The sequence below is a fragment of the Prinia subflava genome, chromosome 2 (genome assembly GCF_021018805.1).
Source record: "Prinia subflava isolate CZ2003 ecotype Zambia chromosome 2, Cam_Psub_1.2, whole genome shotgun sequence".
NCBI classification, from domain to species: Eukaryota; Metazoa; Chordata; class Aves; order Passeriformes; family Cisticolidae; genus Prinia; species Prinia subflava.
The window spans coordinates 29145292-29164463 of record NC_086248.1 but is presented as its reverse complement, the minus strand read 5'-3'; the positions used below and the strand labels follow the sequence as shown (position 1 = coordinate 29164463).

Sequence of the window (19172 nt, the reverse complement as noted above, 5' to 3'; positions counted from 1 at the left end):
TTTTAAGGAAGTGAATACACCCTTTGTACAGTAGGTGTACAGGAGGCTCAGTGCAGTGGCTGCATGCCACTGTTAAAAAGCTGGCAGCAGGATTGTGATGTCTGTGAAACCAGAAGTTTTCATGGCCCTGCTTCCTTTATTTAATTTCAATTTTAATTGTGTTTTTATATTATTTTTGTTTTGTTTTGTTTTATTGCAAAATGATAACTTTGATGTGAAAGGTAAGCAGAACATTGTATGTAACATCTGGGGAGCCGAATTCATTCTTTTATTTCAGGATCCCTGCAGAGTTGGATTGTTACAGCATCTCACAGTATGAGCTGTGATATTAAAATGCCAATAGTTCTTTCTGTGGGGAAGTAAGGCTGAGCATAACAAAAAATCCTGTGCTTGTCTGGGTAACTTTTGTGCTAAGCAAATACAAGTTAAAGAGTGTTTACTACTGTCCTACAAGTAGGACATGAGGAAGAGCTAGATTAGAAGAGAAATCTGAAATTTTATCCACCTAGATTTTTCAAATCCTCTTGTCTTGATGAGAGCTTAGAGTGCTTGTCATCCCAGTGAGTAATCTCACAGGAATGAGTAATCCATCTGGGAACCTGAGAACTGACAAGGCTGGGGAAGAAAGTTATGATGGCTTCCCTGTTCCACAGTCCATAAAAGAAATTGTTCTGTCCTCTTAATCTACCAAAGCATGTTCTTTGGGTTTTGTTCTGATAGAGACAGCCATCGGCTGGCTGGGATGCAGCACAGCTGGAACCGAAATGGTTCCACCTTGTGGGTTTAACTGATACCACAGCTGTGTGATTTGTTCTTTAGCATCTCTTTCAGTGGGTGTTGCTCTCTTATTTTTCTTCCCCAGTAGATTTGGGAAGTCATGAGTATGCAGGATTATTTTTCCCTGCTTGTTTTGGTTTCTTTTGTGTGGACTTATTTTTTTTCTTCTTTTGCGTGTTATTGTTCTTTGTTATTACTACTATTGATTAATAGGAATAAATTAACTTGTATTGAAAGCAACTGTGGTGCTTTGACCTTGACTGGACATCAGGTGTACTCCAAAGCCACACTGCCACTCCCTACCTCAACTGGCCAAGGAAAATACAACAAAAAGTTCATGGGCCTGGATAAGGGGCCAGGGAGAGATCCCTCATCTGTTATAGTCAAGGCCAAAACAGACTTTGGAAATTAACTGATTTATTACCAATCAGAGTCAGAGTAGGATAATGGGAAGTAAAACAAAAGGGGAGCACCTCCTCCCCGTCCTGCACTGACCTCAGTGTCTGCAGAGCTGTTCATTTCACATGCTCTCACCCTGCTTTTCTCTGGCTGCAATTATTTCTGGTCAATAATTTTTTCCTCCTTAAATATGTTATCCCAGAGATTGCTAACATCACTGATTGGCTTGGCACTGGCCAGCAGGTCTGTCTCAGAGCTCTGCTGGTCATGGGGGAAGCTTTTGGCAGCTTCTTAGAGAAGCCACCCCTGTGGACCCCTTGTTACCAGAACATTGCCACTCACACCAAATACAATAATTCAGAGGTGCCTGCTGGCATAGATCTCCCTCTGCATGATGTTTAATAACTCTCAGTAAATTGACTGGAGCAGAAGCTATAGCTTTGTTTACTCAGTGCACTTAAGTGGACTTATTGACACAGTCCCATCCATCCTTTCATTCCCCAGGGTCAGGAATAGCTTTCTACCCCTTCCCTGAGTGAAATAAGGCAGCACTGCATCTGTTCAGGCAGTTTGTCAATGTCAGCTGGTGTGAGGATTTTCCTTCCCCTCTGCAAGCACAGGCACTACAACTAGCTGTGACTCTGACAGAGTAAACAAAGCAAAAATGTGTGTTCCCAAACAGCCTGGGGCTACACAGCAGAGGCTCACACTGTGATACTCTACAGAAGGACATGAAGGGCATTTGGAGCAAGAAGTGAGCTGGAATTTTCATACCTTAAGCAGCATTTAATGTGTAGAAATGTTCTATGTTCCTCATACATGAGGGCAGAGAGCCATCTTGAACATGTCACTATTAATTCTGATTTACCTATTTTGACTTAGAACAATCTATAGAACAATATATAGAATCTATAGAACAACTGCATTTCAGCACTCATTTCTTTGCATTTGTGAACAGCTCCTGTCACCACTTTGATATGTCAGAATGAGTCTGTCAGTAGCACAGCAGTCTGTTGAAATTCCTCTCTTTCTCTGTCAGGTCGGTAATCCTGGAGACCCCGGTTCCCGTGGGCCTGAGGGAAGTCGGGGACTGCCTGGCATGGAGGGACCACGAGGCTCACCTGGGCCACGAGGCTTGCCTGGTGAGCAGGGTGCCCCAGGCCTGCCTGGCAGTGAAGGTCCAGCTGTAAGTGCTGTTTTCATGTGGCTGGTGTCTTCTGAAGCTTTATCTCTCGCTCACACCACTCCTTGTTTTACATGCACCCATGCCAAACTGAAGTGCCCCAGCAGTCTCAAATACAGTGTGCCTCTCATCAGACACGGGTGTACACCACAGCAGTCTTGGGTTGTACAGCTACATCCTTGGGGCCCCAGCTTTCAGTTCAGCTCTGTTTTCTTATGCCCACCCCACCTCTGTAGTGTGCACAAAACCAAACCCTGTTTGATACAAAGGAGCATCACTCAGGCTTACCTTGCTAATTAAATTGACATCAGCTGGAATAGTTGCACTTGCAGGAGCTGGGTCACCTTTTAGTGACTCGTGGATTGTTTTTGGTTGGGATACAGTTAGATTTCTTCATGGTGGCTTGTATACGGTTATATTTTGGATTTATGCTGAAAATAATCTTTATAGTGTGATGATGGGGGCAGGAGAAAGGGTAGTGGTTTCAAGAGTGAAAGAGCATAGTTTTAGATTAGATATTAGGAGGAAATTCTTCACTGCAAGAATGGAGAAGCACTAATAGGTCACCCAAAGAAGTTGTGGATGCTCCATCCCTGGAAGGGTTCAAAGCCAGGTTAAAAGGGGCCCTGAGAAGGAGGGTTGGAGACTAGATGGTTTCAAAGGTCCCTTTCAACCCAAGCCATTGAGTTACTCATGAACACTGCATAGAATCAAAGTCTCTCCTGCTCCTTACACTGCATCAGCAGTGAGTATGTTGGAGGTGCACAAAAAATTAGGAGGGGGCACAGCTGGGAGAGCTGATCATAATGGACCAAAGAGATCCCATGCCATAGGGTATCCTGCTCAGCCATGTAACCAGGGAAAACCTGTGGGAGTGGTGAGCAACTGCTTTCGTTTGTATCACTTGCATTATCATTGCCTTTTTTGTATTTTATTTTCTTCATCTTCTTCCCTTCCCCATTTTTCTATCCCTTCCTCTACTTCTTTTTACTTTCCATTTATTAAACTTTTTCTTCCCCTGTTCCACGGGTGTGGGCTGTGGGTGTGAGCAGCTGTGTGGTGTTTTGCCAGCTGGGGTTAAACTGTGACAACTGTTTATTGATAGCATTTCTTTGCATCAGGCACACTCATAAAATGTTAGTGTGACATCAGCTGTTTTATTAAAACTCTTTTTTTAATCCTAGGGAAAAGAACCAAGTGATCAGCACATTAAGCAGGTTTGCATGAGAGTCATGCAAGGTAAATAGGCTAAAAAGTATTTGATGTTTCTTGTGCATTTAAACTGGACTCACCTATTTCTGTGGAGGCAACCAAGATTTTCCTCATGCTTACCCAGAACAAATTGCATGGCCTCAGCCGGGGACCTGGTGGAAAATCTTTCCACATGTGAATGTGGACACAGTGTGAGGAAGTCCCTTATTTATAGATATTTTGTAGCCTTCTTGAACTGCCTGTTCATTCCACACTACTGCGGTGGTAAGCAGGCCATAGACTGGAGTAGTTGTGTGAAATGCATACATTTTGTATTCAAAATACTTGCTGTGTTTACATACGTAAAAGTACAAGCTTCACTGAAAGCTTTTTAGCTTTTTGTATTCACTATTAAATTTCAGCAAATTAACTATGCAAAATAGGCGAAAAGAAGAAGAATGCAGAGAGAGGTGAACGCAGAGAGAGGTTTCTGGAGATAACATATCTTAAAATTAAAGCAATACAGAGATACTCTAAACTAACCCTAATTTGCTAAGTTCTTGGCACACATAGAAATCTGAAGCTTTTCTAATATGGTTGGGTGCATTGAATTTACTGTGTTGAGAAATTTATGTTGCCTTGTAAACACTTAAGAAAATTTTCATTACTTGCTATTGAAGATGTCTTTTGGGTTATTATGCCTCTCTAATGTTAAGAGTTTACAGAATGAAATTGCTGCTCATGTTTTAAAAAATTTCAATAATTGTCACATTCTTGATACTGTTCAACAGGGTATTTAAAAAAAAACTATAGAGGAGAAATATCTTATTCTGTAATAAGACAATACCTTACATGTAATAAACTTTGTAAATAGCAATGCAGAAAGGAAGGTGCTGTAGTGTAATCTGTCAGTTCCTGTAGCTGTGAACATGCATTCTTCTTCAGTGATCACAGGAATCTCTTAATTCATGTTCACTTACTCCATAACTCTTTGCAGAACAATTAGCTCAGCTAGCAGCCAGCCTTAGGAGGCCAGAATTTGGTGCTCCAGGTCTTCCTGGCCGACCAGGGCCACCAGGTGCTCCAGGACCTGCTGGTGAAAATGGATTCCCAGGACAGCTTGGCCCCCGTGGCCTGCCTGGCCTTAAAGGTCCCCCTGGTGAGATTGGCCGTAAAGGTCCTAAAGGTAAGAAATTCTCCTACCACCTTTCACTTGGTGACTGCTTCAGTTTTGGGTTTTGGGGGTTTGTTTGTTTTGGTCTTGTTGTTGTTGTTGCCCCCTCCCTTGGTTTGCAGGTTGTGGATGCACACTGTACACATGTGAAGCCCAACAAGGATCCCGAGTTAGGGATGTAAGCTGTTTGCTGTAACTGCTGTGGCAGTTCCCACTGTGATGAAAGGGCTCATTGGCCTGGCCTTGTTTAGAAAGCTGCTTTTTAGCACATAAACCCCACAAAACCTCAAAAGCCCATGAGAGTGAAATCAGTATAAGGACTCTGACTCAGCTGCTTTCTTCTAGTTCAAGGCAGAAGCCTGTCCTTTCTCACACTGTAGAAGTCATTTGATGACAAACACCACATGGGATTCCAGCAGTGGTTCTCTCCTCCATTCAACAGCCTGGCTGTTGATCTAATTTCTGCAAGATTCATGGTCCCAAGAGCTGATGTAAGCAGTCAGATTACTCCCCTAAAATCTAGTGTGCTTTTCTAAGCACACCCAGTTTATCACATTACAAGGGACTGATAATAATCTACTTTTTTATTTGCATATCATACTTGAGCCATTTGACATAATTTCACCAGGTGCCAGAGTCTATTGATTCTTTGGAAAGGACAAATCCATATTAAAATTGACTTACACTTTACGCAAAATCTTTGATCTAAGCTAATCTCTTTGGTTCATGACTGAGAGGATCTATTCTCCCCCAGAGGATTACAAGGTAGAATTTTCTGTAAAGTTTTATGACTAACATGTATGTATTAGTTTCTATTCAGCAGTGGTTTTGGTCTTATTTAAAAATTGTCTTTTTGCACAAAGCTGGTCTGTTGCTGGAGCAGGGTGTTTACTTTTGATTCAAGGTTTATTTTAAAGGGAAATTTGGAAAACCTTTGAGAGAAGGAATAGAATACAAACAAAGCAAAACTAAACACCATTGTTGCTGGAGCTTTGTTACTGTTTTAATTCAATGTGATGTCATTGTCAGCAGAAGAAACAAAAATCAGAAATACAAAGGTGATATATGAGATATGCAAAATTAGATTCAACACGCAGCAGGCTACACTATGTTAGTACTAAAAGAAAAAAAATAAACAGAGCATTAAAATCCCACCAAAACAAGCAAAATACTAACCATAGCTAAGAAAAAGCTATCATAACTATCATCAAATTCCAAGTTACCTTAGAGTAAACCTTGCAATGCCATTACAGATACAAGGAAAGTGATGAATGCTCTCGTGTGCAAGGGCTATGGTGATGGTAGATGGCAGCCAACCTGAAAACTCTCAGTGCTTCGCTCTGAGTTCCTGGTACTTACCGGAGTTCCACAGAAATCACAGGGATCAAGTGATTGTCACCATCCATTTGGAGAGTTGTCTGAGACTGGAGTGAGGAGAAAAGGGCACTTGGACATGTGATAAAAGGGAACCAGGAACAAGATGTTGAGATTGGTTTAAAAAGGTCATAATAAATAGGAGATAGTAAGACAGCAAAGTGTAACCACGAGGCACAGCAGAGGATACAAAGGTATGGTGATTTCAACAGCAGCAACCATGGCTGAGTCAAAAAGAGGTACCTCAAGGAAGGAGATTGAGTTACATTAAGGAGCAATCTGGGGTAGTGAAAGACTATTTCTGTTCAGAAACAGAAATGAAAAGTGGGAGACACTTGGGGTAAGCAGGAGTAAACACTATTCTGCAGTGTTAGGTAGCCGGAAAAGGCAGAAGTACATATGGGAAACCTGAACTGGGGCTTGCAGTAGCTGTATTTACAAAGACAGGCTGGATCTCCATGTTGGCTAGTTAGTCTGAAGCATGGAGATCAGATTCCTCCTTTAGTACCCTGCGTGCATCTTTTATTAAAACCTGGACTTTTGTACTGACTCTTGTGTTCCTTTGCACAGCTTCCTTTTCTGCCATCCATTTCTAGGCAAGCCAGAAACCCAGCATTCTATTCTAACTCACCACAGTACAAGACAGTATAGAAGCATAAAATAAAGCTTACTTTAATATTATTAGGCATAAACTTGTGACTTTTAATTTGCATTTAATAAAAGGTAAAAAACCCTTTCAAACAAGATAAGGTATTTTCATAATTGGAAATATACACAGTGTTATGATATAGATAACAGTGAATAGAATTTGAACTTCACAACTCAAGTAAACAAAAATCCTTCCTCTTACTAAGATGATTCAGATTGGGAGCAAGACATGGGCTTGAAGAAACTCTGGGTGTCCACCAAAGGAAGGACTCCAGATATTATTTTTATGAGCAAACAATATTTGGTGAAGGTAAAACAACGCCTTATGTGAATATCAACAGAATACTGTCACCTGTGCAGCCACCTTTTTTATCTTCTGCACTGGCTGTCCTGAAGACGAACACTTGAGAATTTTTACTTATTAGCTGAGCTTGTATTGTTTTGCAGAAGCCAGTAACCTCAGTCTATATCCCAAATACCCTGAAATCCTGGAACTTTGGTTTATTTCTGTTATATAGGCTGTGACATATATTTCATGTGGTACTTACTGTCCAACTCTAAGTGGTTGCTTCCCCCCCAGCCTTTCTGCTTCTGAGTGTGACTCAAATGGGTGAAAAACCCCAATCAAATCCCAAACATTCTGCATGGTTATGTTAGGACATCACTGAAAGATGCTAAGAATATATACAGCCAGCTGAATTCTCTGCTTATTAACTGTTCACTTCTGAAAGGGAATTTACTGATGAAAATTATCATCAGGGAATTTATTGATGAAAATTATAATCCAGGCAGACTGTAATTAATGTTTCATAAATTTGCTTTAGGTGAACCAGGAGAAAGAGGAGAAAGAGGATTTCCAGGCAGAGGGCTAAAAGGTCATCCTGGACCAAGAGGTCTTCCAGGTAAATATAAGAGGATGAGGATAAAGAAGATATATAGTAAAAATTTACTCAGAACTCATAATTTGAGCTGCTTTGAAAAGATAAAAAGAGACCATTAAGCAATAAACTCCAACATTACAGTGCTTTGTAATTTTTACTTTATAGGTGGTGATTCAGTCAGAAATCAGACTTAAAAACTAAAAAGCAAAATGCTACCTCCTAATTTATCTCAGTGTAAAAAGCTTTGAAAAAATGCAAAGAAAGCATTAAAAACGGAGGCAATTACACACATGAAAAAAAAATCACCTCTTTTAATATATCTTTTATATGTATTATATACACACATAATTATATATAAAAATGAACAAAAAAAAGGGCCAAGCCCTCCAGATTATCTCACTGGAAGACACAGCAGTCTTCAAAATCTCCATTCATAATCTAGGATATTATTTTATTTCTATAGTAATTAATTGCAGTGTTACATAACATGGCTCCAGGAGAGATTCCTGCTGATGGATGAAGCACAGCTGGCCTCTAGTGGCCAGAGAATGAACATAAGCATGTTATCTACATTTCTACAGTACATTTCTGTGTTTGTATAGCAAGACAAACTATTCATATTTGTCACCTTGTGAAAAAGCAAAAAAAAAAAAAAAAAAACAACCAACCAACCAAACAAACAAAACCAACCAAAAAAGTTTAGCATTTACTGATCCTAAGGATGTCTGTGTAACTCAGAGGCGTTTCCTGTAGAAATCTATGACTGGAAAAGCCTTCCTGAAATCACTGTTTTTCCTTTCTTCGTTGAAGATTTAGAAGTAAAAACTACTTTGGTATTCAGCACTTCTAATCTTTATATCTATTTCCCTAACCATTTCAGTGGGAAAAAACCCCAACAACTAGTATTTCTTTTTCCGGAGAGCTAATGAAATTCCGTGGCAGCAAGTAGCATCTACCCTGCCCTAGGAATTGGCAGCAGGGTTGGCTGAGCAGAAAATTGTCCCTGTAAGCTGGCACCCCTCTTGGGAATACCCTGAGAGCAGTGAAAAACCATCTTCATACAGCCTTTAAGGACAGGGTGCTAATTCTGTAAGCAAGCCGTGTGTTGCCACCGTTGAGCCCCGCACCCCTTTTGCAGGTGAGCCGGGCAAAGCCAGCTACGGGCGGGAGGGCCGTGACGGCGAGCGCGGCGCCCCCGGGGCGGGCGGGCAGCCCGGCGTCCCTGGGCCCCCCGGCCCGCCCGGCCCGCCCGGCTACTGCGAGCCCGCGGCCTGCAGGCTGCAGGCCGGACAGCGGGCCGGCAAGAACCTGAAAGGGCCCTGAGCGCGCCGCCGGCGGCCGGCGTCGAGTCCCATCCTGCACGGAGCGCTGAGGAGAAAAGAGGGAACGACGGAGAGATGCAGACACCGACAAACCTTTCAGCCGAGGTTGCAGTACGGTATTCTTAACACAGTGGTTGTACTTTCTTCCAAAAGGAGAACTAGCAACACGAGCTGGAACAATGGTGCTTACAGAAATACACAGGTGCTGCCTTCTGCCTTCTCCTTTTGGGGGGAAATAGGTACTTGTCCATTTTTATTTTTGATTTTGTTTAATAAAGAGTTTCTGTTATTTTTCCTCCTCCCCTACTTAATTCCTATGTATGATGTACAGTGAAATAACATCTTCATCCAACAAATAAAAAAGGATAGTTTTATTTACTGCAGCCGTAGCTATTCTTTCATACTTATAAAATAAATTCTAACACATAGCCTTCATGCACAGCCACTTAATTGTACATGTATCTTGCACAGAATATGCTAAACCTCCCTCAGCTCTTCAATTCAGTCACAGAAATGCAGTTGGGAGGTTCTTATGAAAATCTGTCACCCCTGGCACTGTTTATGCTGCCAACCTCTGTAAAGGTACAATCACGGGGTTGCCATGAATAACACATGTGGAATAACCTCCTCATTTTTTACTCCAATTTGTGCTGCATTTGTAATTCCATATGGAGGCCATTGCAGGTTGCCTTGTTATATGTGACATTAAAACAAAAGGCTAGTAGCCACTGGCAACAGGATTTTAAGTCCTAGAAATATGCATGTTTCCTCTAAAAGATTACAAACCCCCAAATTAATAAGTATTTTTTTAATGTATGGTTGCATTCAGTATTGAGAGCCAGAACAGCCAGAATGTAGCCATTAGATGGCCTAAGTTGGCTTTTTAGATACTCAGTTTTTAGAGGAAAATGTGCAATGGATATTCTGTTCCTCTCTGTATAAATTAAACGATTTGTGGTTTGACTTTACCCCTCTGAGGTTTATTCTCTCTCCAAAGACAGCAATGAAACCACTCTATGATGTTTCCTTTCTTTTCATTATTAGCCATCCAAATTTTCCAACACAAGCTTTGGCACACTTGTGTTAAGCCCTGATCTTTCTCCTAGCCCTTAACTGTCTGATCCTGTCCCAAACCCTTGATTTGATGCCATGTGACAACAGAGGGAAATAACAAGATCCATGGAGCTCTGCATTTTGCATGTAACATGTAAGATAACACTAAAAGGAAAAGTATTGATACAATGTATGCTCCAAAAGGAATTATTGTAAAAAACAGTAGTTAAACCTTCCTCAAACCAAATCTGATTTCCTACACAAATACTAGAAGAAGTGACCAAAATAGGCAAGTGCAAAGAATTTCATTCTTGAGGGACAAATACAGAAGATTCCATACTAGGTGAGCGGCTTGGGAACACATAAAGGGATTTTCAAAAGTTTTTGAATTAGGTCAGTTTTTACAGCCTCAGGACAGAGTCCTCAAAAGTACTCCTTAGGTAGTGGAACAATTAAAGCACTAGTAAAAAACTCTGTAGTTTCACCAGCAAACTTTTATTTTGACTATAAAGTGTGTAAAACTGTTGAAAAGAAAAAAATCTCACCTGATAACAGAATGAAAATATTGTTTTCTGTATGTAATGCATAAACTTATGAATCAAAAGAAGCAACCCCCCCACATTTAAACACAATGGTGAAGGACTTTAGAAAATATAGTCTGAAAAATGCATAAAATTCTACAATGGAAGGAAACCCATGTAGGGGCAAAAATACTCATATGCAAAACCCAAATAGGAATTATTACAATCAAACTAATTCAGCACTGAGAGTCAATTCAATGCAGAATCTTTATAAGTGGACATCTTACGATTGTGGCAGATTTTCTGCCTTCAAACTGACTCACAAGTTTTGAAGTTAAAGAAATTAAGAAAAAATCCTCAGGCCCATTTTAAGTCCTTATGGGATGCATTGATTAACCTAATTCTCAATTCCAAATCTTACACAAGAACGGAAAACAAGTGCTTTACAAATGGTAGACTGTGCACCACAACATACCAGAGACAGGATTTTTAGTAACAGCACATTCAAGTAAAATAAAGATTTGGAAAAATAAAGACAGGCTTATGAATTTAAAGATGTACAGACAATGGTGATACAGGAAAAAAAGAGATTTTAAAATAAATTTAGAAGACACAGTGCAAAGAGGCTGAGAGGCTTCACAAGCCACTGCCAGTGTGCCACCAATTTTAACCAGATGCTCCTGAAATCTTGGTGAAATCTCAAAGAAATCTTCTCATCTCCTTCAGGTTCAGCATCATACAGTTCTGTGAGATTTATTAAACAGAAGACTAGTAAAAATTTTTTACCCATATGATCTCTGCCACCCCTTCTAGTTCTGGAGGTTTAATTGTAATGTGATATTTACATATTTTAGCTACTCAGTTACTTCAGCATAGGCAGGAACCCAGAGAAAATTGTAATGATAACCAGTTTATAGACTTTTTTAGGTTGGACAAGAACTTTACGATCATTGAGTCTGACTATTAACCTGGCACTGCCAACAAATTTGGTGCCCTTCTGACAAGGTTATAGTGGTGATGGAGGAAGGAAGAGGGAATGACATCATCTGTCTGGACAAAGAATTTGGCACTGTCCTGCACAACGTCCATGTCTGTGAACTGGAGAGACATGGATTTGACAGACAGACCTGGGTGGCCACACCAAAATAGTCGGGGTCACTGGCTCAGTGTCCAAGTGGAGACCAGTTCCTCCAGGGTCTATATTGGGACTGTTAACTTCTTTGCTGGTGCCATGGACCACAACATCAAGTGCACCCTCAACAAGTTTACCAACGACACCGAGCTGTGCGGTGCAGTCAACACCCTGCAGGGAAGGGATGCCATCCAGAGGGAAGTGGAGAGAGAAGTGAGTCCATGGGAATCTCATGGGTTCAATAAAGCCAAGGCAAAGGTCCTACAGATGGGTTGGGACAATCCTCAGCATCCATCAATCCAGCCTGTCCAGACTCCCCAGTTTACAGAGCCTTCCTATCCCCCAGCAGATCAGCACTCTCACCCAGCTTGGTGTTGTCTGCAACTGACTGAGGGTGCCCTCAATCCCCTCATCCAGGTCACTGATAAAGACACTGAACAGGACCGACCCCAACTCTGAGCCTTGGGGAACCCCACTGGTGACCAGAGGCCAGCTGGATTAACACCATTCACCATCATTCTGTTAGCAAGTATTCATAACACTGCTGCTGAATACTGAGCTAACAGATGGATGTATTATACATCTATAGATTATATATACATAAAGTTAATATATTGAGCTTATATTTTAAATTTTCTCCTTCAAACATCACTGTTTCCAAGCAAATTAGCAGGAACTTCTACAAAAAAAATCTTGAATGTTTCACAAAGGTCTCTGTAGCCAAAGAAGCTTTAGAGCACTATTTGGAGCTCCTAAATGATGTATGAAACCAAGGCTAGGGAAGATTACACTACATTTTGGGTCGTTGAATACCTTAGTCCTTAGCTGAGTTCACCTAGAGCCAAGTACAGATCTACAAAAAAATTTGTTTCCCTTCAAATATGAAAAGTGTCAACAAGTGGTATTTTGAAGGTGACCTGAAGGACAGAAGGAACAAGAAACCAAATTTCCCCAAAAATACTTTGTTTCAGGGACAACAGTGTTAGTTCATCCTGGCAGAACACAGCAGTTGTGCTCCACATACAAATGCTGCATTTGTGCAAATGTTAAAGTGCTTAGACAATGGGTGAAATGTGTTTACTTGACCTCCTCATCACTGTATTATTTTTTGGCCATGTAACCTCTGCTTCCTTTATACTTAGAAAATGCATTTGCTGCATCTCCTCTGCTCATGGGTTGCAGGTAGAGAAGAAATATCTATATTTTATAGGGCAAGTTACTCTTGTGTGATTTGCTACAGCTTCAGTTTTATTCCCTCCCTTCAATTTTTTGTTATTCCTTTTCTGTTTTGCTTGCTGCCTGTGAATCGATGAGTAAATCTGGCAGTTTCAGACCATGAATAAAACAAACTCTCTGAAGTCACTATGAAATCAGAGAAGGAAAACCAAGTTAGTGGTGAAATTATTACCTAGAGTCCTTTAAAATGCCATCAGCATGTTTTCTCCTGGGAGAGTTAGGCAGCAAGAGAAAAATGAAAATTCCTAAAGTTCCCTAAAGTTCAGTGAATCAGTTTCTTGAATAAAAGCGATTATCTCCTACTTGGGCAGGAAGTTCATCTGCATTCAGAGAATGTATTAATTTACATAAATTTTATACATATTAAGACCAAGGTTTTGCATTTGGTTGGTTTGTTTGTTGTTAATTCAGATTGTAGAGCCCTAAGTTTCACCAGTCCTAGTAAGCACAAGACTGACTTCAGCTGGGGTCAAAATCCAACGCCCCCAAATTCAGCCAACCCGCCCAGACTTCTCCCCAGAGCTCACTGCAGTGGCTTTGTGCCTCTCTTTTCTCCTTTTTGCAGTTGCATCCTCCCTCTTGTGATTTGACACAGAAGGAAAGGCTGACATTTTTGACAGAGCTACAAACAGAAAGTATGTGAAATATTTCCATTTCCATCCAGCATCCTGTTTGAGATGTACATGGCCACATGAAGTATAAAAAGTTATTTTTCATCCACTTAATATAGTCCCGTTAAACTGAACCTTAAATGTTGCAAACCAAAAATATAAGGAAGGAAGGAATCAACCAGTCATCATGTTTCTGTGATTCAGTTAGTGGCAGCTGCATATAATTCAGAAATGAAAGGATATAAAAAATCAAGGTGTGTCATTGAGAATCCTTCAAACATTCTGGCTGGAGACAGAATACATTTACATTAAAACTGCAGGTAGTAAATAATGGCTTCATGTTTATAGAATAGCAGACTAAGCAAGAAAACAGCTAAGACATGTAGACTCAAATCTTTTTAGCTACAAACTTATTTTGGTCTAGACTCTGTAATGTTTGTTAGCAATTAATATTTGAAAACCATGTTTCCTTACAGTATCCTGAAGCTTGAATTGTCCACTTAAATACCAACCACGACAAGGTTAGGGTTAAATTTGTTATCCATGGCCTATACCCACCCTGCATGGAGGAGATTTAAACATCCATCCAGTAAATCAAATTTTAGCAGACATATCAGATTTCAGGAAAAATTTGCATGACTTGGTACATCCAGAAACTATGAAAAACTCAATATAAACACACCCCAAACCAGCAATGTTTTGATTTCTGAGTTACTTTTCTTGTTCTAACATCTCACATTAGAGCAGCATTTCTCCTGCATGAGTAAAATGTAAGATTAGGGACTGGTTTTATATAGTCTGTTTGGAGAAACAAGTTTATAAAATGTTAATTTTGCCAGAGGGGTTTTTACAAGACTTTCATATAAACATTTCAGAAAAAAAAGTAAAAGATTGAGTGCACACAGACATGAAAAATAACATTTCACCCTTGTGAAAAAGAATATCCAAAATATTTTGTGTGATTATCCATTAATTAAAACCCCCACTTATTTAACAAAGCTGTGCATATCTAACATCTGTTATAACCCATAATCATAAAACATAAGGGAAGGAGGGATAATCAGTTCTGTCTCTGTATCATAATGCTTTTTAAACATTGAAACCAAATCCAGTGTGAGGTAAGAATATTGGTTCTCAAAACATTTCCTGCTCTTCTCAAAAGAGGCTGCACTGCTGCCCAATTCTACACTGGATGCTGTTGAAGTTTTTACTAACCACACGTGAGTCCCTCCTCCCCTGAGACAAACATAAATGGGGACATAAATGATGCCTGAAAGTGAGATGTCCCACCACAACATATTCTTCTGTAATGTACATAAAACACAATATAATAATAAAGACAATCTTAGCAATATTATCTGACAATAATTATCCAAGAAAGGCAGTATTTCTGCAAATACTGCCATGCAAAACTAAAGAGATTTGAAAGAAGAAAATAGAAAAAAGTCAGTCTCAAGAACAAAACCAAAAGCACTGACTGTTGTGCTGTGAGAATACACATGGCTGGGTCAGCTCTTGTGCTGCTGGGCAAGTTGTGCCTGGGCTGTAATCTTTGTACTGAAAGAATGTTTTGCACTCCACCATGTGGACAGCAGGAGTTCTGCTGCAGCTTCGGGAAAACTTCCCTCTTAGCAAGTGTACTTTCTTTAGGCAAACTAATATATAGCTATATACACATAAATAGCTATATATACATAGCTATATATATTATACATAGCTATTTAAAGAAAATCCCAACACCTTCTTAACAGGTGATAAAACGACTTGCCATAAAATAAAATAGTCTGACCCTAAACTAGGATAAAGCTTAAAGAGTTTTTAAGAAAGGTTTAAAACAAAGTTACTTCACTTCTGAGTCTTGCTGCATGTAAAAAAAAACCCAAAGCAGAATAAAATACCTTATGCTCCTGGGAAAAAATAATCCCTGGTGTTTATTTCCTTGTTGTGTTTACTGCAGCATGAACTACTTAAAAGAGATACAAAACTATATACAAAACAAGATAAACCAAATTGCAAAATAGGTTAGCATCCCCTCTTCCCTCCCTGGCCTCCTGCCCGAAAACTAAGACAACATCAGTCTGAAACTGCAAAGAAATTTCAGGGGCCAAACCTGAAAACCATGCAGACACGTTGCCAGCCAGATTCCACTTTCAATTCTAAAAATGCAAAGTAGGAGCAAGCCAGTGTGAAGTAAAGTCAAGCTGGGATTAACTCTGTTCTACCCCAGTGAAGAACGTGGCATCTTAAAATAGGTATTGAGATAGCCCATATAAAAAATACCCATTTTCTCACATGAGAAAATTAAAGTGGGCTTTTAGCAACATAAAAATAATGCAACAAGAGAATTACCAAAGTTATCTGCAAATCAACTGAAAGCACTCAATTACATTTTAGAAAGACCTTTCTCTTGGAGCCTATAAAAAGAAAAAGGCATCTGTAGGAAACATAGATGAAAAAATAAAACTTCTTCAAATATAAAAAGTGTTTTGCTTTCCAATAAGTTCAAGTAAATTAAAATACAGCAATTGCATCTGTCAGGTAACGGATGCTGGGTTTCAGCAAGCTAAAAGCCCCAAAATATACAGATACCACCAGTGCGGCGCAATGGTCTATGTACAGCCTTCCAGGATGGGGCTGCTTGGGAACCTCTAAGTCACGAGAGTACTACCACAAGACAGCACCCTTTTCAGTATTATCACAGAAAATGAAATCCAAAATTAACTTAGGAAGTAAAAAAATGTTTAGGTTATTACATATCTTGGAATTACTAGAGAAGTAACAAAAAAAAAGAAAAAAGAGAGAAAATATTCATGCAAGACACCTGACCAGCAGACCAGCAGTTCCTTTCAGAGAATGGACACCAGTATGTGGGGCTGCTGCTCCTCTGGTGTCCCTGTTTAGACACAGAGAGGTGTTGGTGCAAGGCTGCACTGTGTGGGCAGGCAGACCCGTGGCCCGCACAGCGGTCGGTGCCTCAGTGCTCGCTTTCCAGCTGCCTCACCATTCCCAGCGCTCCCACAGCCTCTGTGGTCAGCTCCGCAGAGCAAACCAAAGCCTGCTCCATGGGCACAGCTGTTCTGGAGTGGGAGCAGCTTGTGTTGAGCTAAGCTCAGGTGGGACCACTTGTCCCAAAAGCACCTTCACCCCAGCGGGACAGGTGCCTGCTGCCTGCAGAGCAGAGGATGTGCTGGCCTGGAGAAGGGACAGCCACTGCCTCCTGAGGAATGAGGGGGGTGAGAAGAACAGGAGGTGTGAGGACTGGGTTTGCCTGTGGGTTTTTGACCCTCTCCTCACAAGGAAAAGATAAAGCACCCTGACTCCCCAAGGCAGCTGCAGGGTGCATTGCAGCTCCTTCAGGAGATATGCCACAGGTTTTCTGCTGTCTTCATTCCTGCTGTCCTCTCCTGTCCCAGATGTTTACTATGAGCCTTCCATCCCCGTGTTTCCTTTAATATCCTTTTCCAGCAAGGGCCTTCTCTCCTCCAAACACCAAACCAATGAACATGTCAGGGATGTGTGCCTTCCTTTTCAGAAAACATCCTGAGTGCCCCAGCTGTTGCCTGAGTTAATTCTGTCACCTCTTGCTCCCATTTTGCTCCTCTGCTGTGGGTGTAAGTGCTAGGAACTCTATTCAGAACAAATGCCAATGTGCACCTTTTGCTAAAGACTCCCACCAGTCATTCCTTAATTGCTTTTATGCTAAACCCAGAAGTCAGCCAGATTCACGTATCACAACAGCTTCTCTGGAAGCCAGCACTTTGAGAATTTGAGAATATTTCCCTGGTACCTCAGTGCTGCTCAAGCACAAAGTTATCAAAACTACTTCCCTGCCTAATGTGGAAGAGTGACTGACTTCCAAACGGTGGGATAAGAGCTTTCAGTATGGCTTTGTACTACAGGTGCATTTTGTGGTTGTAGGTTATAGATGTCTGTGTTCTCTAAATAGCACCTTCACTTTCCATTGCACTGTACAAAATGCCACAGGACTAACTTAGGATCATCTGTTAATTAATAACCAGAAGTGAAATTTTGGCCAACCCTTACTCACTCCTTTTTAGGATCATCTGTGTGATCAATTTTCTCCAGCTTTTCTTTTGCTCAACCCTTTCAACTCTATGTGATTTACACATTGTTCTGTTTTGTTCATCATTAACATTGTCTGTTCCTGAATCCTTTACTAAATGCCTGAAAACTGGATGCTGTTGCTCTCAGTAGTACACTTTTCTAGGAGGGTTTTGTATTTTTTTCCAAGTTTCTCTTGAACTCAAGAAATTTTCTGTAACCAGTTAATAAGACTTGAGTTTTGCACTTTACAGATACCATGCTCTTCTCAAGCTTATTTCAGCATGTGAATATTGCAGGAGGAAGAGGAAAACAGTGCCATCACCAAGATCAGAGGCTCGTGAAGTTCCATTCTTGGACTGTGTACTCACCAGCCTCTACTTTAAAGCAAGGGGTCACCTCTGCTGTAGGCAGACTTAATGGCAGAGCAGCTGGACTACAGTCCTTAGTGCCCTTACTCAGTCCATGTAATGGTTAGAAGGTGTTCCAGATCTCAGTCCTGAACACCATCAGCAGCTTCTTGCATTTAATATCTGGGGCACGTGTAACCACGACTAAAGGAACATACAAGCCCCCAGCTGGGACAAAATCCAGTCAGAAAGACACTTCTTGGAGCTACACCTGGTGATCTTCCAGTCAGTCTGAAGCTCATTGTTGGATGGGATAAGGAGATCATAAATGCATCTTTGTTTCCTTCTTTGCCATCATGGATGTGACGGTGAAATGGTAGGCAGCATTCCTGGGCGTGGCAGGCAGTTTTCAGAAGGTGTGCTGGAGCCTCCTTGAGAGACATGAATGTTTAGTCTAAACAGAGTTCCTAGTGCTCCAGCTCAGGTCCTGCATTCACCATGAACGAGTACACTTTGCAACCTCAGAAATGTATTTTTTCCATTTAAAATTCATCACCAGCAAGAAAAATAAAGCCAGCTTACATATGGAGGCATACATAATGTCTTAAGTTCTAATAAAATAGTTTCTTGTTTGAAGACAGAAGTTTATGAAAATTATTTGGGCCTATTTTCTGTTCTAAGCAAAATAAATATGAGAAACAACACCTGGAATGCACTCTGGAAAATATATGACATCATGTCATCATTATGACACTGCAAATAACACAGAAAAAGGCTCAATTTTGTGCCTTACAAATTACCTATATACCATGCAGTGTCGAGAGAAAAAAAAAATCAGCAAATATTTCAAAACTTAACTTATTGGAAAGTGTGAAAAGTGACGGTGAACCCAAGTGTCTGGGGCAGGGTGTTTATTTCCTGCTGCTGCGTGAGCGGGTCTGTGACACATGGTAATAGCAATCTGCCGGGTTGCACCTCCCGTCGGGCCCGGGCGGCCCCTGCGGTCCTGGAGAGCCCGATGCTCCCGGTGGGCCTGGCAGGCCAGCGGCTGCTAAAACAAAGCTACAATTAGCAGAGTCCTCACCAGAGCATGAGCAGTGCCCTGCACTTCATCACCGACACCAGCTGCACTCCAGCACACCCATGGGAAGGCAGGTGGGACTGACCTCACGCTACGACACAGCTCGGGAGGAAAAGCAGGAGTGTAAAACCAGCGTTAACAACAGGAGAAAGGCCTGTTAGTTCAGAAATAGCAATA

At 40.9% G+C, this 19172-nt stretch overlaps 2 protein-coding genes across 9 annotated transcripts in view; one reads left to right on the top strand and one right to left on the bottom strand.

The window, feature by feature from the left end:
• The window catches only part of COL9A1 (collagen type IX alpha 1 chain), a 63942-nt gene extending 53602 nt beyond the window's left edge, over positions 1-10340 (top strand). Inside the window, exons 34-38 of the mRNA XM_063389441.1 lie at positions 2216-2362; positions 3544-3598; positions 4548-4736; positions 7571-7648; positions 8766-10340. Of these exons, the coding sequence (XP_063245511.1) occupies positions 2216-2362; positions 3544-3598; positions 4548-4736; positions 7571-7648; positions 8766-8950 (654 nt within the window). The 3' untranslated portion in view covers positions 8951-10340. The remainder of the gene's footprint in view (positions 1-2215; positions 2363-3543; positions 3599-4547; positions 4737-7570; positions 7649-8765) is intronic.
• Positions 10341-12450: 2110 nt separating this feature from the next.
• COL19A1 (collagen type XIX alpha 1 chain) overlaps positions 12451-19172 on the bottom strand; it is a 191583-nt gene continuing 184861 nt past the window's right edge. For 7 of the 8 annotated variants that reach the window (XM_063389432.1, XM_063389431.1, XM_063389438.1 and 4 more), the window contains one exon: positions 12451-18965. In XM_063389432.1, coding sequence (XP_063245502.1) covers positions 18826-18965 — 140 coding nt within the window. In that variant the 3' untranslated portion in view covers positions 12451-18825. The remainder of the gene's footprint in view (positions 18966-19172) is intronic. The other variant, XM_063389436.1, reaches the window with a different exon arrangement.